General features: G+C 45.3%; 1 protein-coding gene across 1 annotated transcript in view; it reads right to left on the bottom strand.

Annotated features, from left to right (window-relative positions):
• LOC115480023 (mitochondrial import inner membrane translocase subunit TIM44-like) overlaps positions 1 to 27,617 on the bottom strand; it is a 129,758-nt gene that overhangs the window by 85,520 nt on the left and 16,621 nt on the right. The window contains exon 2 of the mRNA XM_030218406.1: positions 20,914 to 21,021. Coding sequence (XP_030074266.1) covers positions 20,914 to 21,021 — 108 coding nt within the window. The remainder of the gene's footprint in view (positions 1 to 20,913; positions 21,022 to 27,617) is intronic.

Here is a 27,617-nt window from a genome sequence, read left to right as displayed (position 1 = left end):
CGTTAAATATATCGCGGTAAATGAGTCGGTGCAATTGTCAGTATGGCTAGTGCATCCCAAATCGTCCACATTACAATGGTACTCACTCTTTTGTATTCCGTTTTCGTTAGCTGCTACCGCCGTTGGAAAATCGCCATTAATGCATGCCAAGGTTCAAAATTTGTTCGTTAAAGGGTCGTTACTGGCTCGTTAAAGTTTAGTGCATCTGGCCCTGAGTAGCCTAGTGGTTAGTGCAGTGGACTCTGATCCTGGGGAACTGAGTTCAATTCCCACTGCAGCTCCTTGTGACTCTGGGCAAGTCACTTAACCCTCCATTGCCCCTGGTACAAAATAAGTACCTGAATATTTATTTTATTTTTGTTACATTTGTACCCCGCGCTTTCCCACTCATGGCAGGCTCAATGCGGCTTACATGGGGCAATGGAGGGTTAAGTGACTTGCCCAGAGTCACAAGGAGCTGCCTGTGCCTGAAGTGGGAATCGAACTCAGTTCCCCAGGACCAAAAGTCCACCACCCTAACCACTAGGCCACTCCTCCGCTTTGAATGTAGTTGCAAAAACCTCAGAAAGGCAGTATATCAAGTCCCATTTCCCTTTCCCTTAATAAATCCCCCCCCCCCCCCCCCCCCACAACTTCAGGTGTAGGAGAACAGCTTTCAGGGGTCATTTTAGAAGGCATGTGTGGCTTTTACACATGTAAATATTGATGTTTTAGATAGCTGCAATATTCATACTTCTGATTTTAGAGCAACAGTACATGTATACTTTAAACAAATACAGATGTTGGCATTTACACGTGCTTCAAGGTGTAAGTGCCGGCTAATGGCTCATTTGGATCTGTGGCATGAGCAGTGATGGTTTGGGGGAGGGAGGAGGAACCGTGCTTCTCTCTGTTTGAATAGCCCTCAAAATTCCCTAAAAAGAACTGTGTCGCCTGACTCCTTAATTGGCTGATTCTGGATGTCAAGTTTTGTAAAATCTGGCACTTGCACATGCCAACATTTTAATGTATAGATTACAAAATCGATAACTTAACACAAGTAAATGGCAGCATCAACCTTGAGCAACACCACCGTTAGATAGGTAGATTATTTTATTTTATTGAAATGCTGTTCCCACTGGAGATTGCTGGCATCTGCGCATTTATTCATACATGCCTTTATACATATTTTTAAAAAGGCTCCCACGTTCAGCAGAGCTTTTTATAAAAGGCATAGGAAAGCATGACCATCCTATCTGGACATCCCATTTCCCACCTAGACACCCTATGCAAAAATTAAGCTTATAACCAAACTCTCTCCATGTCCTCTACCAGCTTCTGCAAAAGTACTGCAAGACTCGTTCAGAAAGCTTATGCACAAAAGATGACCCAGGTAAAGTGGTTGTTATTTCCAACGTTTTTATTGAAAACAGTAGAAAATTACAACAGTCACTTAGTATATATTTCACCAGACATGCTTTTACCCCTCTGTTTTTATTACGGGTTAGTTTCTTTGACTGTTTCCACATTTTCCAATTTTCTTCCTATCCCCTCTCCCTTATAAACACCATGAACATTTAAACTTTGGTCTATAACAACAATCCAGCAATTAAAGTGGCTGTTATAGGGAAGCTGCAGGTAGAGAGCCCAGTGCATGTTATAGGTGTAACATACTGCCAAAAGCATGTAAAGAATGTATATAATGACAGCTGACTGGAAACAGGCTGTGCTGAACTCAACAGCATTAATTTAAATTTAAAACACAAGAGATGGGCAGGTTACAGAGAAGCTTACTAAACTTATACAGCAACATTAACAAACAGCATTAACAATTCAAAATAGGATAAAACAAATAAAAATTACAATACAAAAATACAAATGCAAATAATTTTTTAAACATCACCTAAAAACTCAAACCATTTTGAAGACCCCTACCAAAACTGACCAAGCCACCAGCCTAAGCAGACCATCAGATAAATAATATTTATATTTAAGTTAAGCCCTTCTGAAATAACCAAGGGACCCTTTAATTAAGTTGTGCTAAAAAATGGATGGTGCCGTTGTCAACACATGGATTTCATGCACGCTACGGCCACTTTTAGCATGGCAGTAAAATGGCTGCATTTCCATTTTTCTCTTTAATGGCCAACTTACCAATGCCTATTTTGTAGGTGCTATGGCCTCCTGCACTAACCCTGTGGTAATTGGCAGCGTGCAGCAATGTGCCTGTGCTACCCGATTAGAGCAGGGTACACCTTCCAGAATTAGTGCACACTGATGGGCACACTAACGCAGCTTAGTAAAAGGACCCCCCCCCCCCCCAAGTCTTCAAAGCATGATGAAAGACCATATAATCATCCAAGTGTCACACACTATGGGTCTCTGGGATATGCTGCCATGATGCTCTATAATGAACAGATTTCTCAAACATGTCTATAACTGAAAGGAACTTGGAGGAAGACTTGGTCTGCTGCTTGCACTCCACTAAGTGGATGAACACTAAATCCCACGAGGTTAAAGATGCACAAAAAGAAGTGGGAAGTGGACCAATGACTTCAGGACGTCGAGATTATGATGGTGTGTAAAAGGTTATACTTTATTGTAGACAACACAGAACTGTGTTTTTTTTTGTTTTTGTTACATTTGTACCCCACGCTTTCCCATTCATGGCAGGCTCAATACGGCTTACATGGGGCAATGGACGGTTAAGTGACTTGCCCAGAGTCACAAGGAGCTGCCTGTGCCTGAAGTGGGAATCAAACTCAGTTCCTCAGTTCCCCAGGACCAAAGTCCACCACCCTAACCACTAGGCCACTCCTCGGTCACAGGCCTGCCTCAGGATTCTAAAAAATATTTAAAAACCATAAATATAAACAGACATAAAATATAATTTGAATTTTCAAATACAAGTTTCTTAAACTATGTCTACAGTTATAAAACACAAAATAGAATATGTGCACATGTAAAATGAAACATCAATGATTTTTAAAATGTAAACATAAGAATAGAGTATAAATAGAATTTTCAGATACAAATTTTTAAAAAGACGTCTGTAATTATCAAACGCATAAAGCGATAGAATATGAATATGCACATATAAATCAACATGTAAAAGGTATATGGATAACATATATAAAAAAGTAAATTGAATCAATAATGTGTAAATGATGTATATTATTAAAATTTTAATATGCTTAGTTGAAAAACTGATAGATCAAAGAAACTACTTATATTATAAATTCTTATACACCTGGATTCATGTTTAATTTTACAATTATATGGTTACACCAAATATGGTTAAGGAGAAAAAATCATGATGAATCTTATATAGAGATATGACGAAATTATATATTTGAAAATTCAAATTATATTTTATGTCTCTGTTTATATTTATGGTTTATGTTTTTAAATATTTTTTAGACTCCTGAGGCAGGCCTGTGGCCGAAACACAGTACTGTGTCGAGTCTACAATAAAGTATACCCTTTTACACACCATCATAGTCTCGACGTCCTGAAGTCATGGGTCCCCACTTCTTTTTGTTGGTCTGCTGCTTCCCATAAGGATAAAAGTGTATACTGGAGATTTTGAGCAAATATCAGCCCTCTCGTGGACTTGGAGTCCACACATAAGTCTTCCAAGAAGGAGTCCTCCCTCGTTACCAGCGAACAAATAGATTTCCCCCTCAGGAAGTGTGAAATCTTGAGATAATCAAACGTGTCATCTGCGATACGTGGATACTCCTCTTTCAAAAGAGAAAATGTTTGAAGAGACTCCTCCTCGAACATCTGACCCCAGGTCTTCAGGCCCTCCCTATACCATCTATGGAACACCCCCTGTACATTCCCCAGAGGGAAAAAGAGGATTATAGGCTACAGGCGACAAATGAGATAGATTGCTCTCCAGGCATGCAAAAAAATGTGTCCCAGTAATAAAATGTAGCGTAAATCGATGGGCACACCCCTGATCCCAAAGACCTATGCTTTCGGGGGCCAACCAATGCAATTTAACCAAAAGTGAAGCATCCTTATCACACCAATGCCCTCCAAAAATAAGTTTAATAGAAGGGTTTTGTAACACCTGTAATCTAAATCAGGAGTTTAAACGGGGGGGGGGGGGGGGGGGGGGAGGGGTCCCACGTAATTACTAGAATAATCATAGTAACACAATAAATTATGGCAGATAAAGACGTGGACGCTCTAGAATCATATGGGAAGCTTTCTGCTGTCACCAACCGAGTTCCATCAAGCAGTTTTCTAACAAATTCCATGGAGTTGGGTACCGACGGAAGTTTAAGGGGAAACGTGAAACAATGAAACAATTCACCAGACTTACTGACGCTTTGCTTAATTTTGTTCTAGTACAGAACTAAAGGTAAGTACAAACAACTGACCCTGACTTTTGATTAATATTGAAGATTTGTTTTTTTTGGTTGGACATCATTATTATTTTGTGAATGAGCACTGAGCACTTTAGTGGTGTTAAAGAGGTACCCAATAAAAGATACTCAGACTTCACTTTTGTAAACCAGGATTGTGGTACTTACTATTAGGTGATAAGTACCTGAGGATTCTTCCAATTTAAACAAAAAAATTATTCAAAGAAAGAATTTATTCAATTCATATACAAAAAATTGTTTTTCCAATATTTGAGTCTAATTTATTGTTGGTTTCTTACTGCATTGAACTGTTTTGGGGCAGCTAAGAACCAGCATGTACCCACTGAGTGTGCTCAGGGTTGTACATTCAACTCTGCATAGGTCACCTCCTCCTTTGTCTTTAGGGTTGTCCCTTTAACTGTGATGAAATCAGCCTGAACTACCTGTTGCAGATAAGATCTAATCTGCTGCACCACTGGATGTACTGTACTAAATCACAGAGATGTATGTAACCAGAAGAAAAATATTCTAGGTTATAAGCGTGTGATGGGGGATTGGAAAGGGATAAGAGGGATACAAGATACACAGAAGCCAGCAAAATACAGGATACATCATAACGAAGACACAGACACAATAAAACAATTTAAAAATTTTAAAAAAGGTAAAAGACATGAAAAAAAAAAACCAATGAAAAGCAGCCCCTGAATGAAAGAAGAAATTAGTCAGAGACAGGGAGCAAAGCTGAGGAATATATTCTATTTCTGAAAGCAACACACTAATATTTTCTGCCTAAGTTAAAATTCACTTAACGCATGGCTAGTGCTACAGCAGGAGAGACAATACTCATTCTGAATGCAGCCCACACAGCTCTGTGCAGCTAAGGAATCTCTTCACAAGGAAGTGTGTCCCTTCACACTATCAGGCATCAGAACCTCCCCATCTCTACCTATAAAGAAGATTCACAGAAATTGTAAGCGGACGGTTGACAAAACAGGTAACTATTTGGAATATTTGACTCCAAGTAAATAGTAGATACTGTACCAGTTCAGCTTCCTATCCAACATCTCTGCCTCTCCCATTTCCCCAATCATCAGCAGCCCTATTGAACAAACCCCACCTACAGCAACATCTAGGGTTTCATACCCCAGAAGAGCCTAAGCAACAGAATAATCATCACAGCACTGTGACATCATCGGTTGTCATAGAAACCTAGGAAACAGTGGCCTATCCAGTCTGCTCATCCATACCATCTATTACCCCTTCGAGATCCTATATGCTTGTCCCATGCTTTCTTAAAGTCGGATCTCCACCTCCTCCACTGGGAGGTCATTCTGTGCATCCACAACCTTCTTTGCAGAAGCATTTTTTTTTTTTTTTAAATACACCTGTCCATTTCTCAATTACAAAAGAAAGCTGACTGAGGAATGATAAAATGAGAAGAACGGTGAAAAATAAAAAGAACTTAGAGGAGCAGCTGCGAGGGTCAAAAATTTACACCAGGTGTGGATGCTGTTCAAAAATACCATCCTGGAAGCCCAGGCCAAATATATTCCGTGTATTAAAAAAGGAGGGAGGAAGACCAAACGACAGCCGGCAGGGTTAAAAAAAATGAGGTGAAGGAAGCTATTAGAGCTAAAAGAAAATCCTTCAGAAAATGGAAGAAGGAACCAACTAAAAATAATAAGAAACAGCATAAGGATATCAAGTCAAATGCAAAGCACTGATAAGGAAGGCAAAGAGGGACTTTGAAAAAAAGATTAAATTGGAGGCAAAAACACATAGTAAATTTTTTTTTTTAGGTATATTAAAAGCAAGAAGCTGGCAAAAGAATCGGTTGGACCGCTAGATGACTGAGGGGGTAAAAGGGAAGACAAAGCCATAGCAGAGAGATTAAATGAATTCTTTGCTTCAGTCTTCACCAAGGAAGATTTGGGAGAGATACCGGTGCCAGAAATGATATTCAAAGCTGATGAGTCGGAGAAACTGAATGAAATCCCTATAAACCTAGAGAATGTAATGGGGTTGTTATCAATTTTCTCATGTCATTCCAAGAATCTCTCCAACAGATCAACTGAATAGAGGCTGAAAGCATGGTACACTAAGGGAATGTGTAGCACACATGTTTATGAAAAGCAAAAGGTACCCTGTATACAACCACATAAGAACTACCATACAGGGTCAGACCAAAGGTCCCATTCCTAACACTGACTGTGAGAAATGTGTAAATATATTGCTTTTTCACTTAACATAACTGCAAAGATAGATAGCTTATGCCCTGGTGGAAAGGAACTCTTTAGGATAAGGGTATAACTATATTTGTGTAGGCCCTTTCTAACAGAGATCACCACATTATATATTTCTAAATTACTAACAAAGAAACTGTGTTAGTTTAAAGAGACGTGTGCAAATTTATAAGAACTGCTGAGACAGGAGGAGAGAGGGGAGAAAGAAGCCCAGACTGCTGAAAGAGATGTATGAAAGTTTCACGGATAGGCCTTAGAGCTCAAATAAAAATGTAGCCAGGCATGAGACCATGAAACTGTGAAGCTATTTCTAACAAAAGGGAACAGAAGAAAGTGGGGTTGGGGGGGAAGGTGAAGCATACCATGTATGAAACTACTAATGCAGAGTTCTTACATGAAGGTTTGAAAATAAGAAAATGTAAACCGAGCAGAAGAACTAACAACGAATAGAGGCTCTGTCTATGGAAAATGTTCAGAACCAGCAATGATGTAATAGGGGGTAAATGTGATCAATATCCAATGAGAAACTTAGGGGTAGACACCTAACGTAACCAAAAAAAGAATATATAAAAACTGTAAAATTTAAGGGAGGGTGTGCCTGCTTGCTTTCAGAGACACCCATTCTTGCAAGAGTGTATTTTTTTTAACAATAAATTAAGACTTGTTTCACTAATTTGATTTTGTAAGTTCTTTTTGTATAAGTTCTCAGGTTATCTGGGGCCTATTTATAACAGTGGCCAACCCAGGTCAGGTCACAAGTACCTGATAGGATCCCAAAAAGCAGCTAGATGCATGCTACTTATTTCCTGGCTTTCCTAAAATTTTTCCTAATAGCAGGAATGGACTTTCCTCCAGGAGCTTATCCAAACTTTTTTTTTAATCCAGCTACACTAACTGCTTTTACCACTTCCTCCAGTAATGAATTCTATAGCTTCAAATGATGTATTGCGTGAAAAATAATTTTTCTCATTTGTTTTAAATTTGCTACTTAGTTACTTTAAAGTAATAAAGACCAAGGGATATATTATAAACACATACTTTTTAACATGAAAGAAGATGGCCATCAACTAGGAGGACACTCGAGCATCCAGCTCTGTGGACCTTGGTTGGAGCCCGGTCACGGAGGGCAGGAGATGACCAAGAACAGACACAGATATAGACCAACCGGTGGCCAGCCAACACCGGGTCCAACCGGGCGAGCCACGATCAAGTAGAACAGCAGAAGACGACCTTTGTTTGTCTGTGGGCCTCCTAAAGCACCAGGAGCCAGAGATAACCTTACATCGGAGCATCTCCGGGCAATTCCTGGGAACTACTGTAAACCAAGAACAGAGCAACCACTGGGACCAAACTCTAGCGACTGGACCGCCCAGAACCACAAAGCAAAACTTAAAACTCCCCTCATGGTCCAACGCCGCTTGATGGAGTGCGCCCAGTGCCGAGAGGACTGGGGGAACAGCAGACACTGATTCCCACGGTGGACTGGCAGGAAACCCATGTGGACCTACAGCACAGGGTCCTCGACAGCGTGTCAGGTTCACTAGAGAGGTCTCCAACACCAGGTGACAGAGCGCGCCAAGCACCGGGGCAGCTGTGCTGCAGATGAGCATTGGCCGCAGCAGACCTCCCGGACTTCTGCCGCCAAGGAGGGCAGGGACAGGAGTTGAGGTACAAGTCACGGGACATGACTCCCAAGTGCGAAATGGGGTTGCGGGTGAGGCAGCCCGCTCCCATTGGTAGTGCAGCTGGAAAGCACCAACCTCATCAGTAAAGATGGGCATGTCTGGATTAGCGCAGCCAGGGCAGTGGCTACAGGCAGGGGAGACACTGAGGGCTTGAAGCTATGGAAAAGAATCGAAGGTGACGGTCAATCACACCACCCAGTGACTTCTCTAGCACGGGAAACCGAAGCAACAGAGTAGAGATGAAAGTCTCATCTGCAGCCTAGGTAGAAAAATAAAAACCACCCAGCCCCACACACACACCCCAGAACCCAAAGACACACACATGCTCAAAAAAAACAACAAAAAAAAAAACCAACACCAACACAGCAAAAGAATCCAACCAGACTGGAAGACACATTGAGATGGAGAACAAAAACAGAGTCTCTCTCCTGAGCCTTAAGTAACCTCCAAAATGGCCAACCTAAGGACACGGGTCCTTTACTACATAATATTTATTTATTTAGATTTTGCTCACACCTTTTTCAGTAGTAGCTTAAGGTGAGTTACATTCAGGTACTCTGGGTATTTGTCTGTACCAGGAGGGCTCACAATCCAAGTTTTTACCTGAGGCAATGGAGGGTTAAGTGACTTGCCCAAGATCACAAGGAGCAGCAGTGGGATTTGAACCGGCCACTTCTGGATTGCAAAACCAGTGGTCTAACCACTAGGCCACTCCTCCACTCCAATATGTGGCAAGAGGATTGAAGAAGACCGCCAAGATGATGCCATGACATCACCCTCCCTGGCCATGGAAACACATTCCCGCACCCTCTGTGAGGACGGGAACAGCTCAATTATCAGCCGAAAGTGGAGTGTTTTCATCACAGTTCTCACAGAGATGTATGGTCATCAGTTATAAAAATATATGCAATCCTCTTGCCACATGTTGTTTCAAAAAGTCATTCGAGGCTTTTTGAAACAATATGTGGCAAGAGGATTGAAGAAGATTGTTGAGATGATGTTATGATATCACTTTCTTTGGTTGTGGAAACACATTTTAGCGTTTTCTGCGAGGAAAGGAACAGAGCAATTATCAGCTGAAAGTGGAGTGTTTTCATCGCAGTTCTCACAGAGATGTATGGTCATCGGTGACAAGGATACATATGGGGATACCAGAATCAACACCTAAACACTGGAATGAAATTCCAGTATGCATCACGGGAAGACAACGCCCACACCAATAACTGGAAGACACTTATCACAACCCCACAAACAAAACAGACACCAAACCAACAACCAATAACATAAAATCAAACCTGAAAAATAATCAACAAGACTACAATCTCAAAATGAACAGACCACACAGACAACTACAAATTGTAAAACTCACCAACATCAATTATGGAACATACATCCCGATACCCATAGGGCAAGATTGGCAGTCAATAATTTAGTATTACTAAGAGATTGAATAGAAACAGAACTTGGATTACTGCTCGTAACTGAAATATGGCTATGCAAGAAGTTTAAAAAAAAAAACACGCCACCCCTGGTTTAATGACAAACTATTACACACAAAAAAGCTGTGTAGATAAGCTTGAAAGAACATGGGCCAAAAACAAAATAGATATAAACAAAACCATAAGAAAAGCTATAAGAATATATACAAACAACATAAAGAAAGCTAAAGCAGACTACTACAGCACATATGCAAACAACATAAAGAAAGCTAAAGCAGACTACTACAGCACATATGCAAACCTTGAACAGACCAATATGAAAAAAATATTCAAACTCATGAACAAACTACTGAAAACCCAAGATAAATTGACATCAACTAAAACACCACCAGCTGCAAATGAGCTGCACAATATCTCAAAAACAAAACAACAAGCACAAGATCAAACCTAGCGAAAACAAATATCCATCACCGACTTCCTACAAGAATGCGAAACAAACGACACATGCATGAATCTGGTCCACTTTCAAATCACCCAAACTAAACACAAAGAAACTATTGACAAAATATGCACATGCATACTGTCTGCTAGACAATTGCCAGAACTATATGATGAAAGACCCTCCGGACTGGTTCATTGAGTGTGTCACCAAACACATCACATACATGTTTGCAAAAGGACAATCCCAACAAAGGTGACATACTAACACCAATCCCCAAAAACGCAAATAGCAAAATCAGCGACATCAGAAACTACAGACCAGTGGCTTCAATACCACTACTCACCAAAACGATGGAGGTCCTTGTAGCACAGTAACTAATGGAATACCTGACACAATTTTCAATCCTTCACAACTCCCAATCAGGCTTCAGGCCACAACACCGCACCGAGACGGTCATAACCACCCTGGTAACGAACCTCAGAAGCTTAATAAGCCAAGGGCAAAACAAACTACTATTACAATATGTCACGTGCATTCAACCTAGTAGACCACATAACACTAGTGACCCTGCTAGAAAACATAGGAATCAATGGAGCAGTGGCAGCATGGTTCAATGGTTTCCTAAGGACCATATCCTACATTGTAGAGATGTCTAACCAGATATCAAGCTTTTGGATATCTAAGTATGGGGTACCACTGGGTTCTCCAATATCATCAATACTGTTCAATGTAATGACGGAACCAATTGTAAAAAACTGGAGTTAATGGGCCTCAATCCCTTCATATATGCATCTACAAAATGTTTTTTATAGAAAAGCTGAGTTCAGTGATCAGCATAAGAAAGTGAAATGGGGAGAGAACGTCACCGCAACAAAAGAAGGAATAGGAATGAAGCTCCTAGTAACCTGCGTTCAAGAAGCAAAAATTTAGCACCTCTGAACTACAGCGCACCCCTAGTGAGACTACAGCACACATATGAACCAATTACCACAGGAAAAAAATACCCCAGACCCTTGAGCATATAAACTGTGCCTATTTTTCATGGAAGCTGAGCAATTGAAAAAAAATTGGGATAAATTGTGAACAGGAGACGCATCTGCTCCTAAAACAAGAGCACCTGCTTAAAGATAAAAGCTACATATTGATACACTTAGCATCTAACAAACTGTGTAGGAAAGCAAATGGGGTGGGCATTATAAAATGTCCTATCATGTTTTTAAGTGGGGGAATGACTAGGAAGGTCACTATCTCTTATTGAAAACTGAGTTGAAACATCAGTTATATACCCTATTTAATGTCTACATAGCTAATGTGGACCGGGGAAGTTTTTGGAAAAAGTGGAAGAGCTCCCGAGGCAGCACATGGAAGGCAAATTAATAACAGGTGGGGACTTTAATCTGACCCTATCCCCACACTGTACAGGTAATGGGGTATGCAAGGCATAGAAGGGTGAAATTAAAGAAATTTATGGTTAAATTTGAAACTCAACCCCTTCACCATAAGACCTATACCTTTTACTTGGCCATGAAATCCTCTCATTCCAGAGCAGACTTTTGGCTCACAGAGAAGAAACTACTGCAGTTAGTGCAGGGCCTTTCTATTGAAGCCACGATACGGTCAGATAATGCCCCAGTACTCTTTTTTTGGAGCCTGGTGAGATAGATCCTGTAACCCTCTATTGGAGCAACAAAGTGGGAGCAAATAAATATAATTAGAAACTTATTGAAAGGAAGAAAAGGAGGGGGGGAACCCCCCCCCCCCCAAGGAATTGCATTAACAGATAACAATTAGAGCAGTGCAGGGAAGCCAAAGGCTAGTAAGTCAGTTAGAAATACTGAGTTACAGGAGACTAACACAAATCTTCAAAACTTTACAGCAAGAATAAGATAAGGCAGGAAGGCTTCTGACTCAAAAGTTAAGAACGTAAGTATTACCAATACTGAGACAGACCCAAGGTTCATCAAGAACAGCATCCTGTTTCCAACAGTGGCCAATCCAGGTCACAAGTACCTGGCAAGATCCCACAGTAACAGTTTTATACAGCTTATCCCAGGAATAAGCAGTGGATTTTCTCAAATCCATGGCTTATGGATTTTTCCTGTAGGAACTTGTCCAAACTGTTTTTTAAACACTGCTAAACTAACTGCTTTTACCACATTCTCTGGCAATGAATTTCAGACTTTAACTATATGCTTGAGTGAAGACATATGTTCTCCAATTTGTTTTACATTTACTACTAAGTAGCTTCATTACATGCCTCCCAGTTCTTGCAAATCACTCTTTCCAGAGACAGCTGGGTCATTCCATGCCAAGTGGTCTAAACCTTCCCACTATCATGTCTCCAATTTTGTTCAAATTTTATCTGTTGCACGTGTCAGGTGTTAAACTAAGTTTCCCAAAATTTGAGGTCTCTGACTGCAATATTTAGTACGCTTGATGCGCTAATTTTTCTTCATTTCTAGGAAATTGAGTTAATAGTCGCTTAAAAGTATTGATATATTTATTCATTCGTATTTTATTCGTTGATTGTCCAATCGTTTATTGTGTGCTGTTATGGTGGATTGGAAACGTTTGTGAAACGTCAGTTGAACAGAAAGATGCTTTCATAAGCTTTATGGTCCTGCTACTTCATTTTATTGGCCGGTAAGACACGATACTTGCTGGATCCCAGAACAACTTATCATTGCTTTTATTCCAGCTCCATCAGTGACATCATCTGGTCAGCAATATAGTTTCCCTGAAACCTCTCTCTTGCAGATCAATGATGCTTTCAGAATGATGAAGTAACTGAAGAAGGCAGGCTTGGGAACCTGCAGTGAAGTAACTGAAGAAGGCAGGCTTGGGAACCTGCAGTAAAGAAACCCACAATCAGGCTTGGGATCCTGCAGTAAAGATACCCACCCGTGGCTGTTACTGCATGGCTATCAGGCGTGGTCCCTATGGCGATGGGGATGCTGGTTTTAATGTGATAAGCAGTAATGGCTCAGCTATCATGGACCAACGCAATACATCGCGCACACAAAATATAACATACTTTGACCTGAGTAAATGGCTACTTAATGGTGGCATTGCAAAACAAAAACATGTCAGTGTTGTACAGCACAATTTTCTCTTTCAGAGGATACTGTTCACAAGCTGATTCAGGCAGACTCTTTTTAAATAATTGGCTTTGAACTTTGGTACATTTTACCATTTGCACTGACAGTGCCAAATTTAAAGAGATCCTGCAGGGCGGTTATAGATGCTGGTTAGTTGCAAATCTGGCAGTATTATGTCCAGCACAAGCATAATGCTTGTTCAAAATTTCAAGTCCGTATCTTTGTTTGCATGGAAGTTGTTGCGGTCTGAATATTGGTCCAAATATGTTCCGATGAGTCGCAACGAATTTTGATGCACACTTTGAGTCAACTTGTTTGACTGGATTTTGCATCCTTAATGTTAAAATGTATTTCATCGAAATTAGCATCAAAAACTGTACAGGATTTGAATTTTTTAGCCATTCTTATAAATGTGTTTGGATTTTATTACACCCCAAACAATGGCATTTTGGTAAATGTCACGCGCTCATGGACTGACAACCTTTCAGAAAAGGGGGTCTAGATCTGCAACTATTGCAGTTAGAGACCTCAAATTTTGGGAAACTTCATTTAACACCTGACTCTCGCAACAGATAAAATTTGAACAAAACTGGAGAACATGATGGTGGGAACTTTTTTTTAATTTTAGACCACTTGGCATGGAATGACCCAGCTATCTGTTCCACTCCATCTCTATAATATCTTCCCCAGCCATCTTTTCTCCAAGCTGAACAGCCATAGCCTCTTTAGCCTTCCAGGATACAGAGACAATACACAAAATGTCTGTACAATGTAACATGGACTTATACCAACTGGACTGTAAGCAACCCCCAAGATGCTTAGAGAACATTAATTTGCCACAGCTTACTTCTGCTAACTAAAAATAGTTTTTGAACCCCATAAAAATTACAGAAACTCTCTGGGCCATAAAGACCCTGAATAAGACACCTGGATTAGATAGGTTTAAAACAAGATTTTATAAGATCTATGGGAAGTATTTGGCTGGGCCATTAACAACGATGTTCAATACATTAGAACAGATAGAGAAACTGCCACACTTATGGCGCTTAACTGGCATAACGGCCAGGGAAGGACTGTACATCATGGCTCCTATAGCCCTCTCTCATTGCTAGGCAATGACTACAAGAGCGTTATCAAAATAATGGTAAAGAGACTGCAGGCTTTTATGGCACAGCTTGTCAAAGATGACCAATCAGGTTTTATTACAGGTTGTTAAACCTTTGATAATATTAGACAAATTCTAAACCTGATTTGGCAGGTACAATGAACAAAGACCTTGACCATAGTCCTGATGCAGAAATGTGTTTGAATTAAAGTCTCCTAAGATGGATGTGGGGGGTTGCTTTCTACAGTGGATAAAACTTTTTCCAAAAATCAATGACTTACCTCCAGATTAATAGGGCATATACACCAAATTTTGAGCTCAGACATAGGACATATTAGATGCTTAGGGGTGAATATTCTGTTTGATTTAGCAAAATTGTATGAGGTTAATTACCCTCCACTGATGAGAGAGGTTTAACAGCTAGGTAGAAGAGAAGGTCTTAATGTGACATGGTTAGGTAGAACCCATGCAATTAAATGATGTTACCGAAATGCCAATATCTATTTGCAGAACTCCCACTTCAAATGCCTGATTCCTCTTCTCAAATTACTCCACCAAAAAATATTTATCTACTGGAATATCTGGAAATGTAGATTACTTAGAGTTAAGAATTATGTTTAAACCAAGGAAGGAAGGAAGAAGTGGGAATCCATAACTTTCAACTTTATTATAAGGCAGCCCAATTTAAGAGCTATACTAGATTGGAACATGGATTCTTCCAAAAACAGGTTTTTTTTTTAAGAACAAAGTCAGGTGGGCGAGATTCCACTTGGGCTGTACCCTGGATTTAGGTTAAAGAAATTAGGCAGGTTCAAAAAAGGAACAACCCATATACAGCACACACAATCAGAATCTGGAGGACAGCAAGGAGTCCCCTTAGATCCTACTTCCAGTCCACACCTATACCGTACTCGCAAGGGTTCCTATCAGGGCCAGAGCATATAAAAAATTGGGCAGGAAAAGGGTTATTGCATATTGGGGAAACTGCTAGATGACAAAACACCTTACGTGGACTTAGCTGAACAGTTTGGAGTGGCACAAGAGGTATTTTACTACCTACAGATTGAAGATTTTATGGAGTGCAAGGCTCTCAGAGAACTGAGATTAGAAGAAAGTCTAATTAAAATGCCCTGTGTGCCAGAAGAGGAAGAAGGGGAATAACTTCTACAAAGATCTGGAGCCTGTATTGCACAGATCATCATCACTTCCTTTGTTATAAAATGGGAAACGGCTATTGGGATAGTATATTAGGAAAAAATAGTGGAACAACATATGGGAAAATTAGGTTCTTACCTTGGTAATTTTCTTTCCTTTAGTCATGGCAGATGAAGCCATTACGTATGGGTTGTGTCCATCAACCAGCAGGGGGAGATAGAGAGCACTCAACTTTTCACAGTGCCTCATGGCCAGCCAGCTCCACTGCCTCTTCAGTATTTGAAGCTTCCAAAGCAGTATGGCAAACCGCAATGGGAATAACATGAACGTTCCTCACAGCGAACGATGGCCCCTTAACAAGGGCATGAACTCAAAAGGAGGGAATGAACACATCCTCCTGGAGGGAATAAACTCATCCTCCTTATTGTATAACTGGAAGGGATACACGCAACCTCCTGGAGGGAATAAACTCATCCTCCTTATTGTATAACTGGAAGGGATACACGCAACCTCCTGGAGGGAATAAACTCATCCTCCAAAACAAACTGGAGGGAATGGACTCATCCTCCTATAAGTGAACATGAATCCTGAAGACTGTTTTCCAACTTTCTCCCAAGGAAGGAACTTCAGGAAACAAGAACAGAACCTGAAACAGATTCACAGCATACAGACAATCATACAGGGAGGGCTCATGGCTTCATCTGCTATGACTACAGGAAAGAAAATTACCAAGGTAAGAACCTAATTTTCCCTTCCTTGTCATCAAGCAGATGAAGCCATTACGTATGGGATGTAACAAAGCAATCCCTATATAGGGTGGGAACAGGTCACACCACGTGCTAGCACTTGTGCTCCAAAACGCGCATCCCTCCTAGCAGCCATATCCAGCCTGTAATGTCGGGCAAAAGAGAGCTTAGAAGCCCATGTTGCTGCATTGTATATCTCTTGACGAGAGAGTGTTCCAGTTTCAGCCCAAGAGGAAGAAATCGCTCTGGTAGAATGCGCCTTAAAGGCTACAGGCGGATATTGGCCGGCAAGCAGATAAGCTGAAAAGATAGTTTCTTTGAGCCAGCGGGCAACAGTGGCTTTAGACGCTGGAGACCCTCTGCGAGGACCTGATAGCAAAACAAACAGATGATCATAGATCCTGAAAGAGATAGTAACTTGCAGATACTGCAGTAGAGTCCTGCACACATCCAACAGGTGCAACTGCCCAAAAGATTCTGGAAACTCCTCCTTATCAAAGGAGGGCAAGAAAATAGGCTGGTGAAACGCTGAAACCACCTTAGGCATGAAGGAAGGCACGGTCCGAACCATGACCCCAGACTCTGAGAATTGCAGAAATGAGTCTCGACAGGACAGCGCCTGGAGCTCTGACACCCGTCTCACCGAAGTAATGGCCACAAGAAAAACGGCCTTTAGTGTCAAATCTTTCTCTGATGCTCACCGAAGCGGCTCAAAAGGAGAAGCCTGCAGGGCCTTCAAAACTAGCCCCAGGTTCCAAGCTGGACAGGGTGCTCGAATGGAAGGCCGGAGCCAAAGCACCCCACTAAGAAACCGTGCCACATCTGGATGAGCAGCTAAAGACACGCCTTCCACCTTACCACGAGGGAGGCCAACACTGCCACTTGCACCCGCAGGGAAATATAGGCCAAGCCTATTTGTACACCATCCTGCAAAAAGTCCAGAATCGGCGAGACAGGAGCCCGCATGGGTGTGATCGCTTTTGAAGCACACCAAGACTCAAACTGGCGCCAAATCCTGGCATAAGCCACGGAAGTGGAACGCTTGCGGGCCTGCAGGAGAGTGGAAATGACTGTTTGAATAGCCTTTGTCCCTCAATTGCGCCCTCTCAATCGCCATGCCATAAGACCAAAGCGGCAGGCGTCCTCCATGGCTACCGGGCCCTGTGACAACAGGTTCGGTACCAGAGGTAAAGGAAGGGGAGCCTCCACTAGCATCTGTCGGAGGTCCGCATACCAAGGACTCCTGGGCCAATCCGGGGCGATGAGGACCACTTCTCCTGGGTGCAGCCGAATCCGCAGGAGCACGCGCCCTATCAAGGGCCACGGAGGGAACACACATAGTAGGCCTGGAGGCCAGGGCTGAGTCAAGGCATCCAACCCTGCCGAGCGAGGATCTCTCCCGTCTGCTGAAGAAGCACGGGACTTTGGCATTTGAACTTGTCGCCATAAGATCCATCACGGGCTTGCCCCATCTGGCACATATCTGCAGGAATACTTCGTCTGCTAGTTCCCATTCTGCTGGATCGATCTGATGCCTGCTTAGATAATCGGCTTGCACGTTGCTCTGACCTGCAATGTGAGCTGCCGACAGAAACTGAAGATGCAGCTCGGTCCAGTGGCAAATCTGTTTGGCCTGCACGGCCAGTGCTCTGCACTGAGTGCCGCCTTGTCGATTTATGTAGACCACTGCTGTCGTGTTGTTCGACATCACTCGGACAGCCAATCCTTCCAGGGTCACATGAAAGGCCAGAAGCGCCTGAAACACCGCTTTCAACGCCAGGCGGTTGATGGACCACTCAGACTCCTCGGGTGTCCATAGACCCTGGGCATGCTTCCCCTTGCAATGTGCGCCCCAGCCCTTCAGGCTGGCATCTGTCACTACTAGACACCAATCGGGGAGCGCCAGCGGCATTCCTCGCCGCAGCATGCTGTCTGAGAGCCACCACTCCATGCTGAGTCGGGCCGCAGGGAGCCAAGAAAGTCTGCATTGATAATCCTGAGAAACTGGAGACCATCTATGAAGCAGGGAATACTGTAGAGGTCTCAGGTGCACTCTCGCCCAGGGCACCACTTCCAATGTGGCTGTCATCGATCCCAGCAGCTGGACAATGTCCCAAGCTCGCGGGCGGGGCATCCTCGGGAGCAGACGGACCTGATTCTGAAGCTTGCACCACCTTAGCTCGGGTAGGTATACATAGCCCGAGTCTGTGTCGAACCTGGCCCCCAAATATTCTAGAGATTGCGAGGGGGTCAGGTGAATTTTGGCCATATTGACGACCCAGCCCAGAGATTGAAGTACTGAGACCACTCTGGCTGTAGCTTGATAGCTCTCTGTTACAGAGTCTGCTCTGATGAGCCAGTCGTCTAGGTACGGGTGAACCCCGATACCTTCTCGCCTGAGCAAAGCAGCTACTACCACCATTACCTTCGAAAAGGTTCGGGGAGCTGTGGCGAGGCCAAAAGGCAAGGCCCGGAACTGGAAATGTTTTCCCAACACCGCAAACCTCAGAAACTTCTGGTGCGGGGGCCAAATTGGTATGTGCAAGTAAGCTTCTTTCAGGTCTAGAGACGTGAGAAACTCTCCTGGCTGTACCGCAGCAATGACAGAGCGCAGGGTTTCCATGTGGAAATGCCGCACTCTCAGGGACTTGTTTAAATCTTTTAAGTCCAGAATAGGGCAAAAAGACCCACCTTTTTGCGGCACCACAAAGTAGATGGAGTATCGGCCGTAGCCGTGTTCGGCGGGAGGTACCAGGGACACGGCCACTAACTGAATCAGACCTTGCAAAGTCTCCTCTACCGCTGCCCGTTTGGCGGCAGAACCACATCGGGACTCCACAAACACGTCTCTTACTGGGGCGTTGAATTCTATTCTGTAGCCATCTCTGATCAGGTCCAGAACCCACTGATCTGAAAAAATATTGGCCCACTCCTCGGCAAAGAGGGAAAGACGTCCTCCAATGACAGGAAGCGAGGAGGGGGCCGGCGCACCATCATTGGGAGGGTCGCCCCTGAACTCCAGGCCTAGAGTTGGTGGTTGCGGAACGCTTGTCCGAGCGAAAGGAGTTCCTCTGCTGAAAAACGGGCACGAGAAGTGAACCCAGCAGAACGCCCTGGGCGGTACCTTCTAGCTTCACGGAAGCGAGGTCTATAAGAGAAGTGGACCGCCTGGCCCTTGGAGGAAGGCCTCGGCCTATCTTCGGGCAAGCGCTGGGGTTTAGGATCTCCCAGGCCTTTAACAATTTTTTTTTCCAACTCCTCACCAAATAGAAGGCCTTGAAAAGGCAACTTCACCAACCTTTGCTTAGAGGCCATGTCCGCTGCCCAATGTCGTAGCCAAATAAGACGGCGAGCCGCCACTGCTACTGCCATTTGTTTAGCTGAAGCTCTGACAATATCATAAAGGGCATCAGCCAAAAAGGACAAGGCCAAGTCCAGCCGCGGAGCCACATCCAAGAAGGGCTCCGCTCCATCTCCGGGCTGTTCCACTGCCTGTTGCAACCACGCCAGGCAGGCTCTAGCAGCATAACAACTGCATGCAGATGCCCGAACAGTAAGACCTGCAATTTCAAAGGACCGTTTAAGTGCTGCTCCCAGTCTACAGTCTTGTATATCCTTCAGGGCAACTCCTCCTTCCACAGGGAGGGTAGTTCTCTTTGTCACCGCAGTGACTAGGGCATCTACTTTAGGCATTGCAAAGCGAGCCAAATGCTCCTCACGCAGAGGGTATAATTGTCCCATAGCCCTGGAAACTTTCAAAGGTCCCTCGGGGTCAGCCCACTGAGCGGAAATAAGCTCTTGGATGGAGTCATACAAAGGAAAGGCTCGAGCAGGCTTTTTGGTACTAGCCATCCTAGGATTCACAGAGGAGGCAGTGCCACTGTCAGGCTCTTCAATAGAAAGGACCTGTAGGGCATCTGAAATAAGCGCTAATTCGTCGTCTCTTGAGGACTTATTATTGAAGGAAAAACCGAGATCCTTATTCTGATAGCTGAGTGTGATGTCTGTCTGCTTGATTACTTACTTTATTATTTTGGAGTTCCTTTCCTTTTCTGATGTTTTTTAAATTGTACATTGCTTTGATCTGTATGGCAAGTAAGTGGTCTAGTAAAATTGAAATAAATGATAAAATAAATGACAAAATAAGTAAAGGTAAGGAATGGATTACGTCATTTTGAAAAGTGCTTTGGCAAAAATGTCTTTAGCCCCTTTTTAAATTGAGCAGAAGAGGACTCTGTAAGTCACTTGAAAGCAAGTTACAGAGGTAAAGAAAAACGCAGAATGCCATCTGAAATGAGAACATCAAACAAGTGGCAAATAAATATGACAGCATACGTAAATGCTTCGCAAGACAGATGGGCACACTTGTAAAGAAAACCCTGTGCGAGAGAAGCAGAACTTTGAAATAAACACAATAATACAGGAAACCAATGCTCTGTGATGAGTAGAGGGGTGACATGGTCCTTTTTAGAAGCTGCATAAAGCAGTTTAACAGCAGTGTTTTGTAAAATTTGTAAGCACTTTAAATTGGACAGCTGCAAACCACAGAAAAGAACATTATCACAGTCAAGGTGAGGAAGTTTGCCTGCTCCCATCTGTCTGAAAATTACAGACCATTTATCTTAGCACAAACATTGTAGCTTACCTGATGCAATTCCACAGTCAACCTACACATCCTGTATACTCTGTCAATGCCAAATACTACGACTGGATATCTTGTAGCCATAAACCGGATATTATTTGCCAGACATTTCTAGGATGGGTAGAAAAAAAAAAAGTGTTAAAATCACACATACATCCCCCAGTCCCTGGAAAATTACCTTCCTCTAACAAAGATCACAAATCCCATACTGGCTCAGACTGCCAAGAGCAAATGACATTACCTAATAATAGTAGAGCAGTTAGTAGTGAAGTAATGACAACTGATATTTCCAGGCCAGGTCAACACCAAGATCCAGTACTGCACAAGCTTGGAGCACCAATTTATGAGAAACTTAACTCTTGCAAATCTCTAATATAAGACTCAAGGTGAGTTACATTCAATTTAAAAAAAAATGATAAACATCAGGAATTACACGATTTCAAGAGAGTAACATAATAAAAAGCAAATATTAAAACCCCCCAGGCCTAACCAACAAATATTTTTAAGGCCTTGCAAAATAGAAGATAACTCCCCAGCGAGTGCAATTCAAAAGCAAACAGCTAAGAAAAAATAAATTATCAACTAAAAGCAGCTTCAAACTGCACATTTTTTGTTGAAGGAAGAGCTAACAGTGAATAATTAGATCTTCTACAGACTGTCCTAGATTTTAGTGAGAGGGCTACTATCCAGTCTTTTGCATCGAGCGTTACATGTATGATTAACTCCCAGTTTGCGAGAGGTTATATGTCTGTGTGCTCAATGCAAAGAGCTCCTAGATCTCAGAGAATGAGTCCATTGTCTTGAGTAGCAGACTTGGAGGAGCTAAGGGAGACAAAGAGGTACATAGAGGAGGCCTGCAGGGACATTGTAGAGAAGTCCCACCTGGAATCTGACAGCCCCTGTGCAGCCTTAGAGGAGGGAGGTCTCCTAAAAGAAGAGCACCACGAAGTAATCCTGTAACCAGGACCAGCTCTCCAGGGGATGCAATACTCTCTTGCACATAGGATGCGTCTCCAGGAACTTCTGCCCAGAAAGGAAGGATTAGGATAGCTGTCGTAGCTGGTGATTCAATCATTAGGCATATATAGCGAATGCTACATACCTGTAGAAGGTATTCTCCGAGGACAGCAGGCTGATTGTTCTCACAGATGGGTGACGTCCACGGCAGCCCCTCCAATCGGAAACTTCACTAGCAAAGTCCTTTGCTAGTCCTCGCGCGCCCATGCACACCGCGCATGCGCGGCCGTCTTCTCGCCCGAACCGGCTCGTGTTCGTCAGTCCCATATGTAGCAAGACGAAGACAAGGGAAGACACAACTCCAAAGGGGAGGCGGGCGGGTTTGTGAGAACAATCAGCCTGCTGTCCTCGGAGAATACCTTCTACAGGTATGTAGCATTCGCTTTCTCAGAGGACAAGCAGGCTGCTTGTTCTCACTGATGGGGTATCCTTAGCCCCCAGGCTCACTCAAAACAACAAACATGGTCAATTGGGCCTCGCAACGGCGAGGACATAACTGAGATTGACCTAACAATTTTTCCAACTAACTGAGAGTGTAGCCTGGAACAGAATAAAATATGGGCCTAGGAGGGTGGAGTTGGATCCTAAACCCCGAACAGATTCTGAAGCACAGACTGCCCGAACTGACTGTCGCGTCGGGTATCCTGCTGCAGGCAGTAATGAGATGTGAATGTGTGGACAGATGACCACGTCGCAGCTTTGCAAATCTCTTCAATAGTGGCTGACTTCAAGTGGGCTACCGACGCTGCCATGGCTCTGACATTATGAGCCATGACATGACCCTCAAGAGCCAGCCCAGCCTGGGCGTAAGTGAAGGAAATGCAATCTGCTAGCTGATTGGATATGGTGCGTTTCCCCACAGCCACTCCCCTCCTGTTGGGATCAAAAGAAACAAACAATTGGGCGGACTGTCTGTTGGGCTGTGTCCGCTCCAGATAGAAGGCCAATGCTCTCTTGCAGTCCAATGTGTGCAGCTGACGTTCAGCAGGGCAGGAATGAGGACGGGGAAAGAATGTTGGCAAGACAATTGACTGGTTCAGATGGAACTCCGACACAACCTTTGGCAAGGACTTAGGGTGAGTGCGGAGGACTACTCTGTTATGATGAAATTTGGTGTAAGGGGCCTGGGCTACCAGGGCCTGAAGCTCACTGACTCTACGAGCTGAAGTAACTGCCACCAAGAAAATGACCTTCCAGGTCAAGTACTTCAGATGGCAGGAATTCAGTGGCTCAAAAGGAAGTTTCATCAGCTGGGTGAGAACGACATTGAGATCCCATGACACTGTAGGAGGCTTGACAGGGGGCTTTGACAAAAGCAAACCTCTCATGAAGCGAACAACTAAAGGCTGTCCTGAGATCGGCTTACCTTCCACACGGTAATGGTATGCACTGATTGCACTAAGGTGAACCCTTACAGAGTTGGTCTTGAGACCAGACTCAGACAAGTGCAGAAGGTATTCAAGCAGGGTCTGTGTAGGACAGGAGCGATGATCTAGGGCCTTGCTGTCACACCAGACGGCAAACCTCCTCCATAGAAAGAAGTAACTCCTCTTAGTGGAATCTTTCCTGGAAGCAAGCAAGATGCGGGAGAAACCCTCTGACAGACCCAAAGAGGCAAAGTCTACGCTCTCAACATCCAGCCGTGAGAGCCAGAGACTGGAGGTTGGGATGCAGAACCGCCCCTTCGTCCTGTGTGATAAGGGTCGGAAAACACTCCAATCTCCACGGTTCTTCGGAGGACAACTCCAGAAGAAGAGGGAACCAGATCTGACGCGGCCAAAAAGGAGCAATCAGAATCATGGTGCCTCGGTCTTGCTTGAGTTTCAACAAAGTCTTCCCCATCAGAGGTATGGGAGGATAAGCATACAGCAGACCTTCCCCCCAGTCCAGGAGGAAGGCATCCGATGCCAGTCTGCCGTGAGCCTGGAGCAGAACTGAGGGACTTTGTGGTTGGCTCGAGATGCAAAGAGATCTACCAAGGGGGTGCCCCACACCTGGAAGATCTGGCGCACTACTCTGGAGTTGAGCGACCACTCGTGAGGTTACATAATCCTGCTCAGTCTGTCGGCCAGACTGTTGTTTACGCCTGCCAGGTATGTGGCTTGGAGCACCATGCCGTGACGGCGAGCCCAGAGCCACATGCTGACGGCTTCCTGACATAGGGGGCGAGATCCGGTGCCCCCCTGCTTGTTGATGTAATACATGGCAACCTGGTTGTCTGTCTGAATTTGGATAATTTGATGGGACAGCCGATCTCTGAAAGCCTTCAGAGCGTTCCAGACCGCTCGTAACCCCAGGAGATTGATCTGCAGATCGCGTTCCTGGAGGGACCAGCTTCCCTGGGTATGAAGCCCATCGACGTGAGCTCCCCACCCCAGGAGAAACGCATCCGTAGTCAGCACTTTTTGTGGCTGAGGAATTTGGAAAGGACGTCCCAGAGTCAAATTGGACCAAATCGTCCACCAATACAGGGATTTGAGAAAACTCGTGGACAGGTGGATCACGTCTTCTAGATCCCCAGCAGCCGGAAACCACTGGGAAGCTAGGGTCCATTGAGCAGATCTCATGTGAAGGCGGGCCATGGGAGTCACATGAACTGTGGAGGCCATGTGGCCCAACAATCTCAACATCTGCCAAGCTGTGATCTGCTGGGACGCTCGCACCCGCGAGACGAGGGACAACAAGTTGTTGGCTCTCGCCTCTGGGAGATAGGCACGAGCCGTCCAAGAATCCAGCAGAGCTCCTATGAATTCGAGTCTCTGTACTGGAAGAAGATGGGACTTTGGATAATTTATCACAAACCCCAGTAGCTCCAGGAGGCGAATAGTCATCTGCATGGACTGTAGAGCTCCTGCCTCGGATGTGTTCTTCACCAGCCAATCGTCGAGATAGGGGAACACGTGCACCCCCAGCCTGCGAAGCGCCGCTGCTACTACAGCAAAGCACTTCGTGAACACTCTGGGCGCAGAGGTGAGCCCAAAGGGTAGCACACAGTACTGGAAGTGACGTGTGCCCAGCTGAAATCGCAGATACTGTCTGTGAGCTGGCAGTATCGGGATGTGCGTGTAGGCGTCCTTCAAGTCCAGAGAGCATAGCCAGTTGTTTTACTAAATCATGGGAAGAAGGGTGCCCAGGGAAAGCATCCTGAACTTCTCTTTGACCAGATATTTGTTCAGGGCCCTTAGGTCTAGGATGGGACGCATCCCCCCTGTTTTCTTTTCCACAAGGAAGTACCTGGAATAGAATCCCAGCCCTTCTTGCCCGGATGGCACGGGCTCGACTGCATTGGCGCTGAGAAGGGCGGAGAGTTCCTCTGCAAGTACCTGCTTGTGCTGGAAGCTGTAGGATTGAGCTCCTGGTGGGCAATTTGGAGGTTTGGACACCAAATTGAGAGTGTATCCTTGCCGGACTATTTGGAGAACCCACTGGTCGGAGGTTATGAGAGCCCACCTTTGGTGAAAAACTTTCAACCTCCCCCCAACCGGCAGATCGCCCGGCACTGACACTTTGATGTCGGCTATGCTCTGCTGCAGCCAGTCAAAAGCTCATCCCTTGCTTTTGCTGGGGAGCCGAGGGGCCTTGCTGAGTCGCACGCTGCTGACGGGAGCGAGCGCGCTGGGGCTTAGCCTGGGCCGCAGGCTGTCGAGAAGGAGGATTGTACCTATGCTTGCCAGAAGAGTAGGGAACAGTCTTCCTTCCCCCATAAAAACGTCTACCTGTGGAGGTAGAAGCTGAAGGCTGCCGGCAGGAGAACTTGTCAAAAGCAGTATCCCACTGGTGGAGCTGCTCTACCACCTGTTCGACCTTTTCTCCAAAAATATTATCCGCACGGCAAGGCGAGTCCGCAATCCGCTGCTGGATCCTATTCTCCAGGTCGGAGGCACGCAGCCATGAGAGTCTGCGCATCACCACACCTTGAGCAGCGGCCCTGGACGCAACATCAAAGGTATCATACACCCCTCTGGCCAGGAATTTTCTGCACGCCTTCAGCTGCCTGACCACCTCCTGAAATGGCTTGGCTTGCTCAGGAGGGAGCTTGTCCACGAAGCCTGCCAACTGCCGCACATTGTTCCACATGTGTATGCTCGTGTAGAGCTGGTAAGACTGAATTTTGGCCATGAGCATAGAGGAATGGTAGGCCTTCCTCCCAAAGGAGTCTAAGGTTCTAGAGTCTTTGCCTGGGGGCGCCGAAGCATGCTCCCTAGAACTCTTAGCCTTCTTTAGGGCCAAATCCAACTCCAGAGTCGTGAGGCAACTGAGTGCGCATCAGCTCTGGGTCCCCATGGATCCGGTACTGGGACTCGATCTTTTTGGGAATGTGGGGATTAACTTGGTCCAATTCGCCAGCAATGTCTTTTTTAGGACATGATGCATGGGTACTGTGGACGCTTCCTTAGGTGGAGAAGGATAGTCCAGGAGCTCAAACATTTCAGGCCTGGGCTCGTCCTCCACAACCACCGGGATGGGGATGGCCGTAGACATCTCCCGGACAAAGGCCGCAAAAGACAGACTCTCGGGAGGAGAAAGCTGCCTTTCAGGGGAGGGAGTGGGACCAGAAGGAAGGCCATTAGACTCCTTGTCAGAGAAATATCTGATGTCCTCCTCCTCCTCCCACGAGGCCTCACCATCGGTATCAGACACAAGTTCACGAACCTGTGTCTGAAGCTGTGCCCGGCTCGACTCCGTGGAACCACGGCCACGGTGGGAGCGTCGAGAGGTAGACTCCCTCGCCCGCACCGGCGAAGCTCCCTCCGCCGACGTCGTCGGGGAGCCTTCCTGGGAGGCGACCGCAGTCGGTACCGCAAGCGGCTCCGATGTCGGAGACCTCACCCCAGGCAAGGGGCCAGCCGGCGCCTCACTTGACGGTACCGGAGGCGCAAGAACCCCCGGTACCGGAGGGGAAGGGCGCAACAGCTCTCCCAGGATATCTGGGAGAACGGCCCGGAGACTCTCGTGCAGGGCGGCTGTGGAGAAAGACATGGAAGCCGATGCAGGAGTCGAAGTCAGAGTCTGTTCCGGGCGTGGAGGCTGTTCCGGGCTGTCCAAGGTGGAGCGCATCGACACCTCCTGAACAGAGGGTGAGCGGTCCTCCCGGTGCCGATGCCTACTGGGTGCCGACTCCCTCGGCGACCCAGAGCTCTCGGTACCGACGCGGGAAGGAGACCGGTGTCAATGCTTCTTTGACTTTTTCAAACGAAGCATGTCACCGGAGCTTCCCGGTACCGACGAGGAGGACGTAGAATCCAACCGTCGCTTCCTCGGGGCCGAGGCCGAAGAAGGTCGGTCTCGGGGGGGCTGTACCGCAGGAGCCCTCAGGGTAGGGGGAGACCCACCCGAAGGCTCACCGCCACCAGCAGGGGAATGGACAGCCCTCACCTGCACTCCAGACGAAGCACCACCGTCCGACGACATCAGCAGAAGCGGAGGTCCCAGTACCACCGACACAGCCTTCCAATGCCTCGGCCCCGACGATGCAGAGGGTCGATGCCTCGATGAAATCGATACCGTCACGGCCGAGGGCGGAGGTGTTGACGCTGTCGACGTCGACGCACTCGATACTCCCGGTGCCGATGCCGACGAAGAGCCCGAGAACAAAACGTTCCACTGGGCCAATCTCGCTACCTGAGTCCTTGTCTGTAAAAGGGCGCAAAGACTGCAGGCCTGCGGGCGGTGCCCAGCCCCCAGACACT

Source organism: Microcaecilia unicolor, chromosome 11 (genome assembly GCF_901765095.1).
Source record: "Microcaecilia unicolor chromosome 11, aMicUni1.1, whole genome shotgun sequence".
Classification (NCBI taxonomy): Eukaryota; Metazoa; Chordata; class Amphibia; order Gymnophiona; family Siphonopidae; genus Microcaecilia; species Microcaecilia unicolor.
The sequence above is the reverse complement of the archived record's forward strand: the minus strand, read 5'-3'. Positions and strand labels throughout refer to the sequence as shown.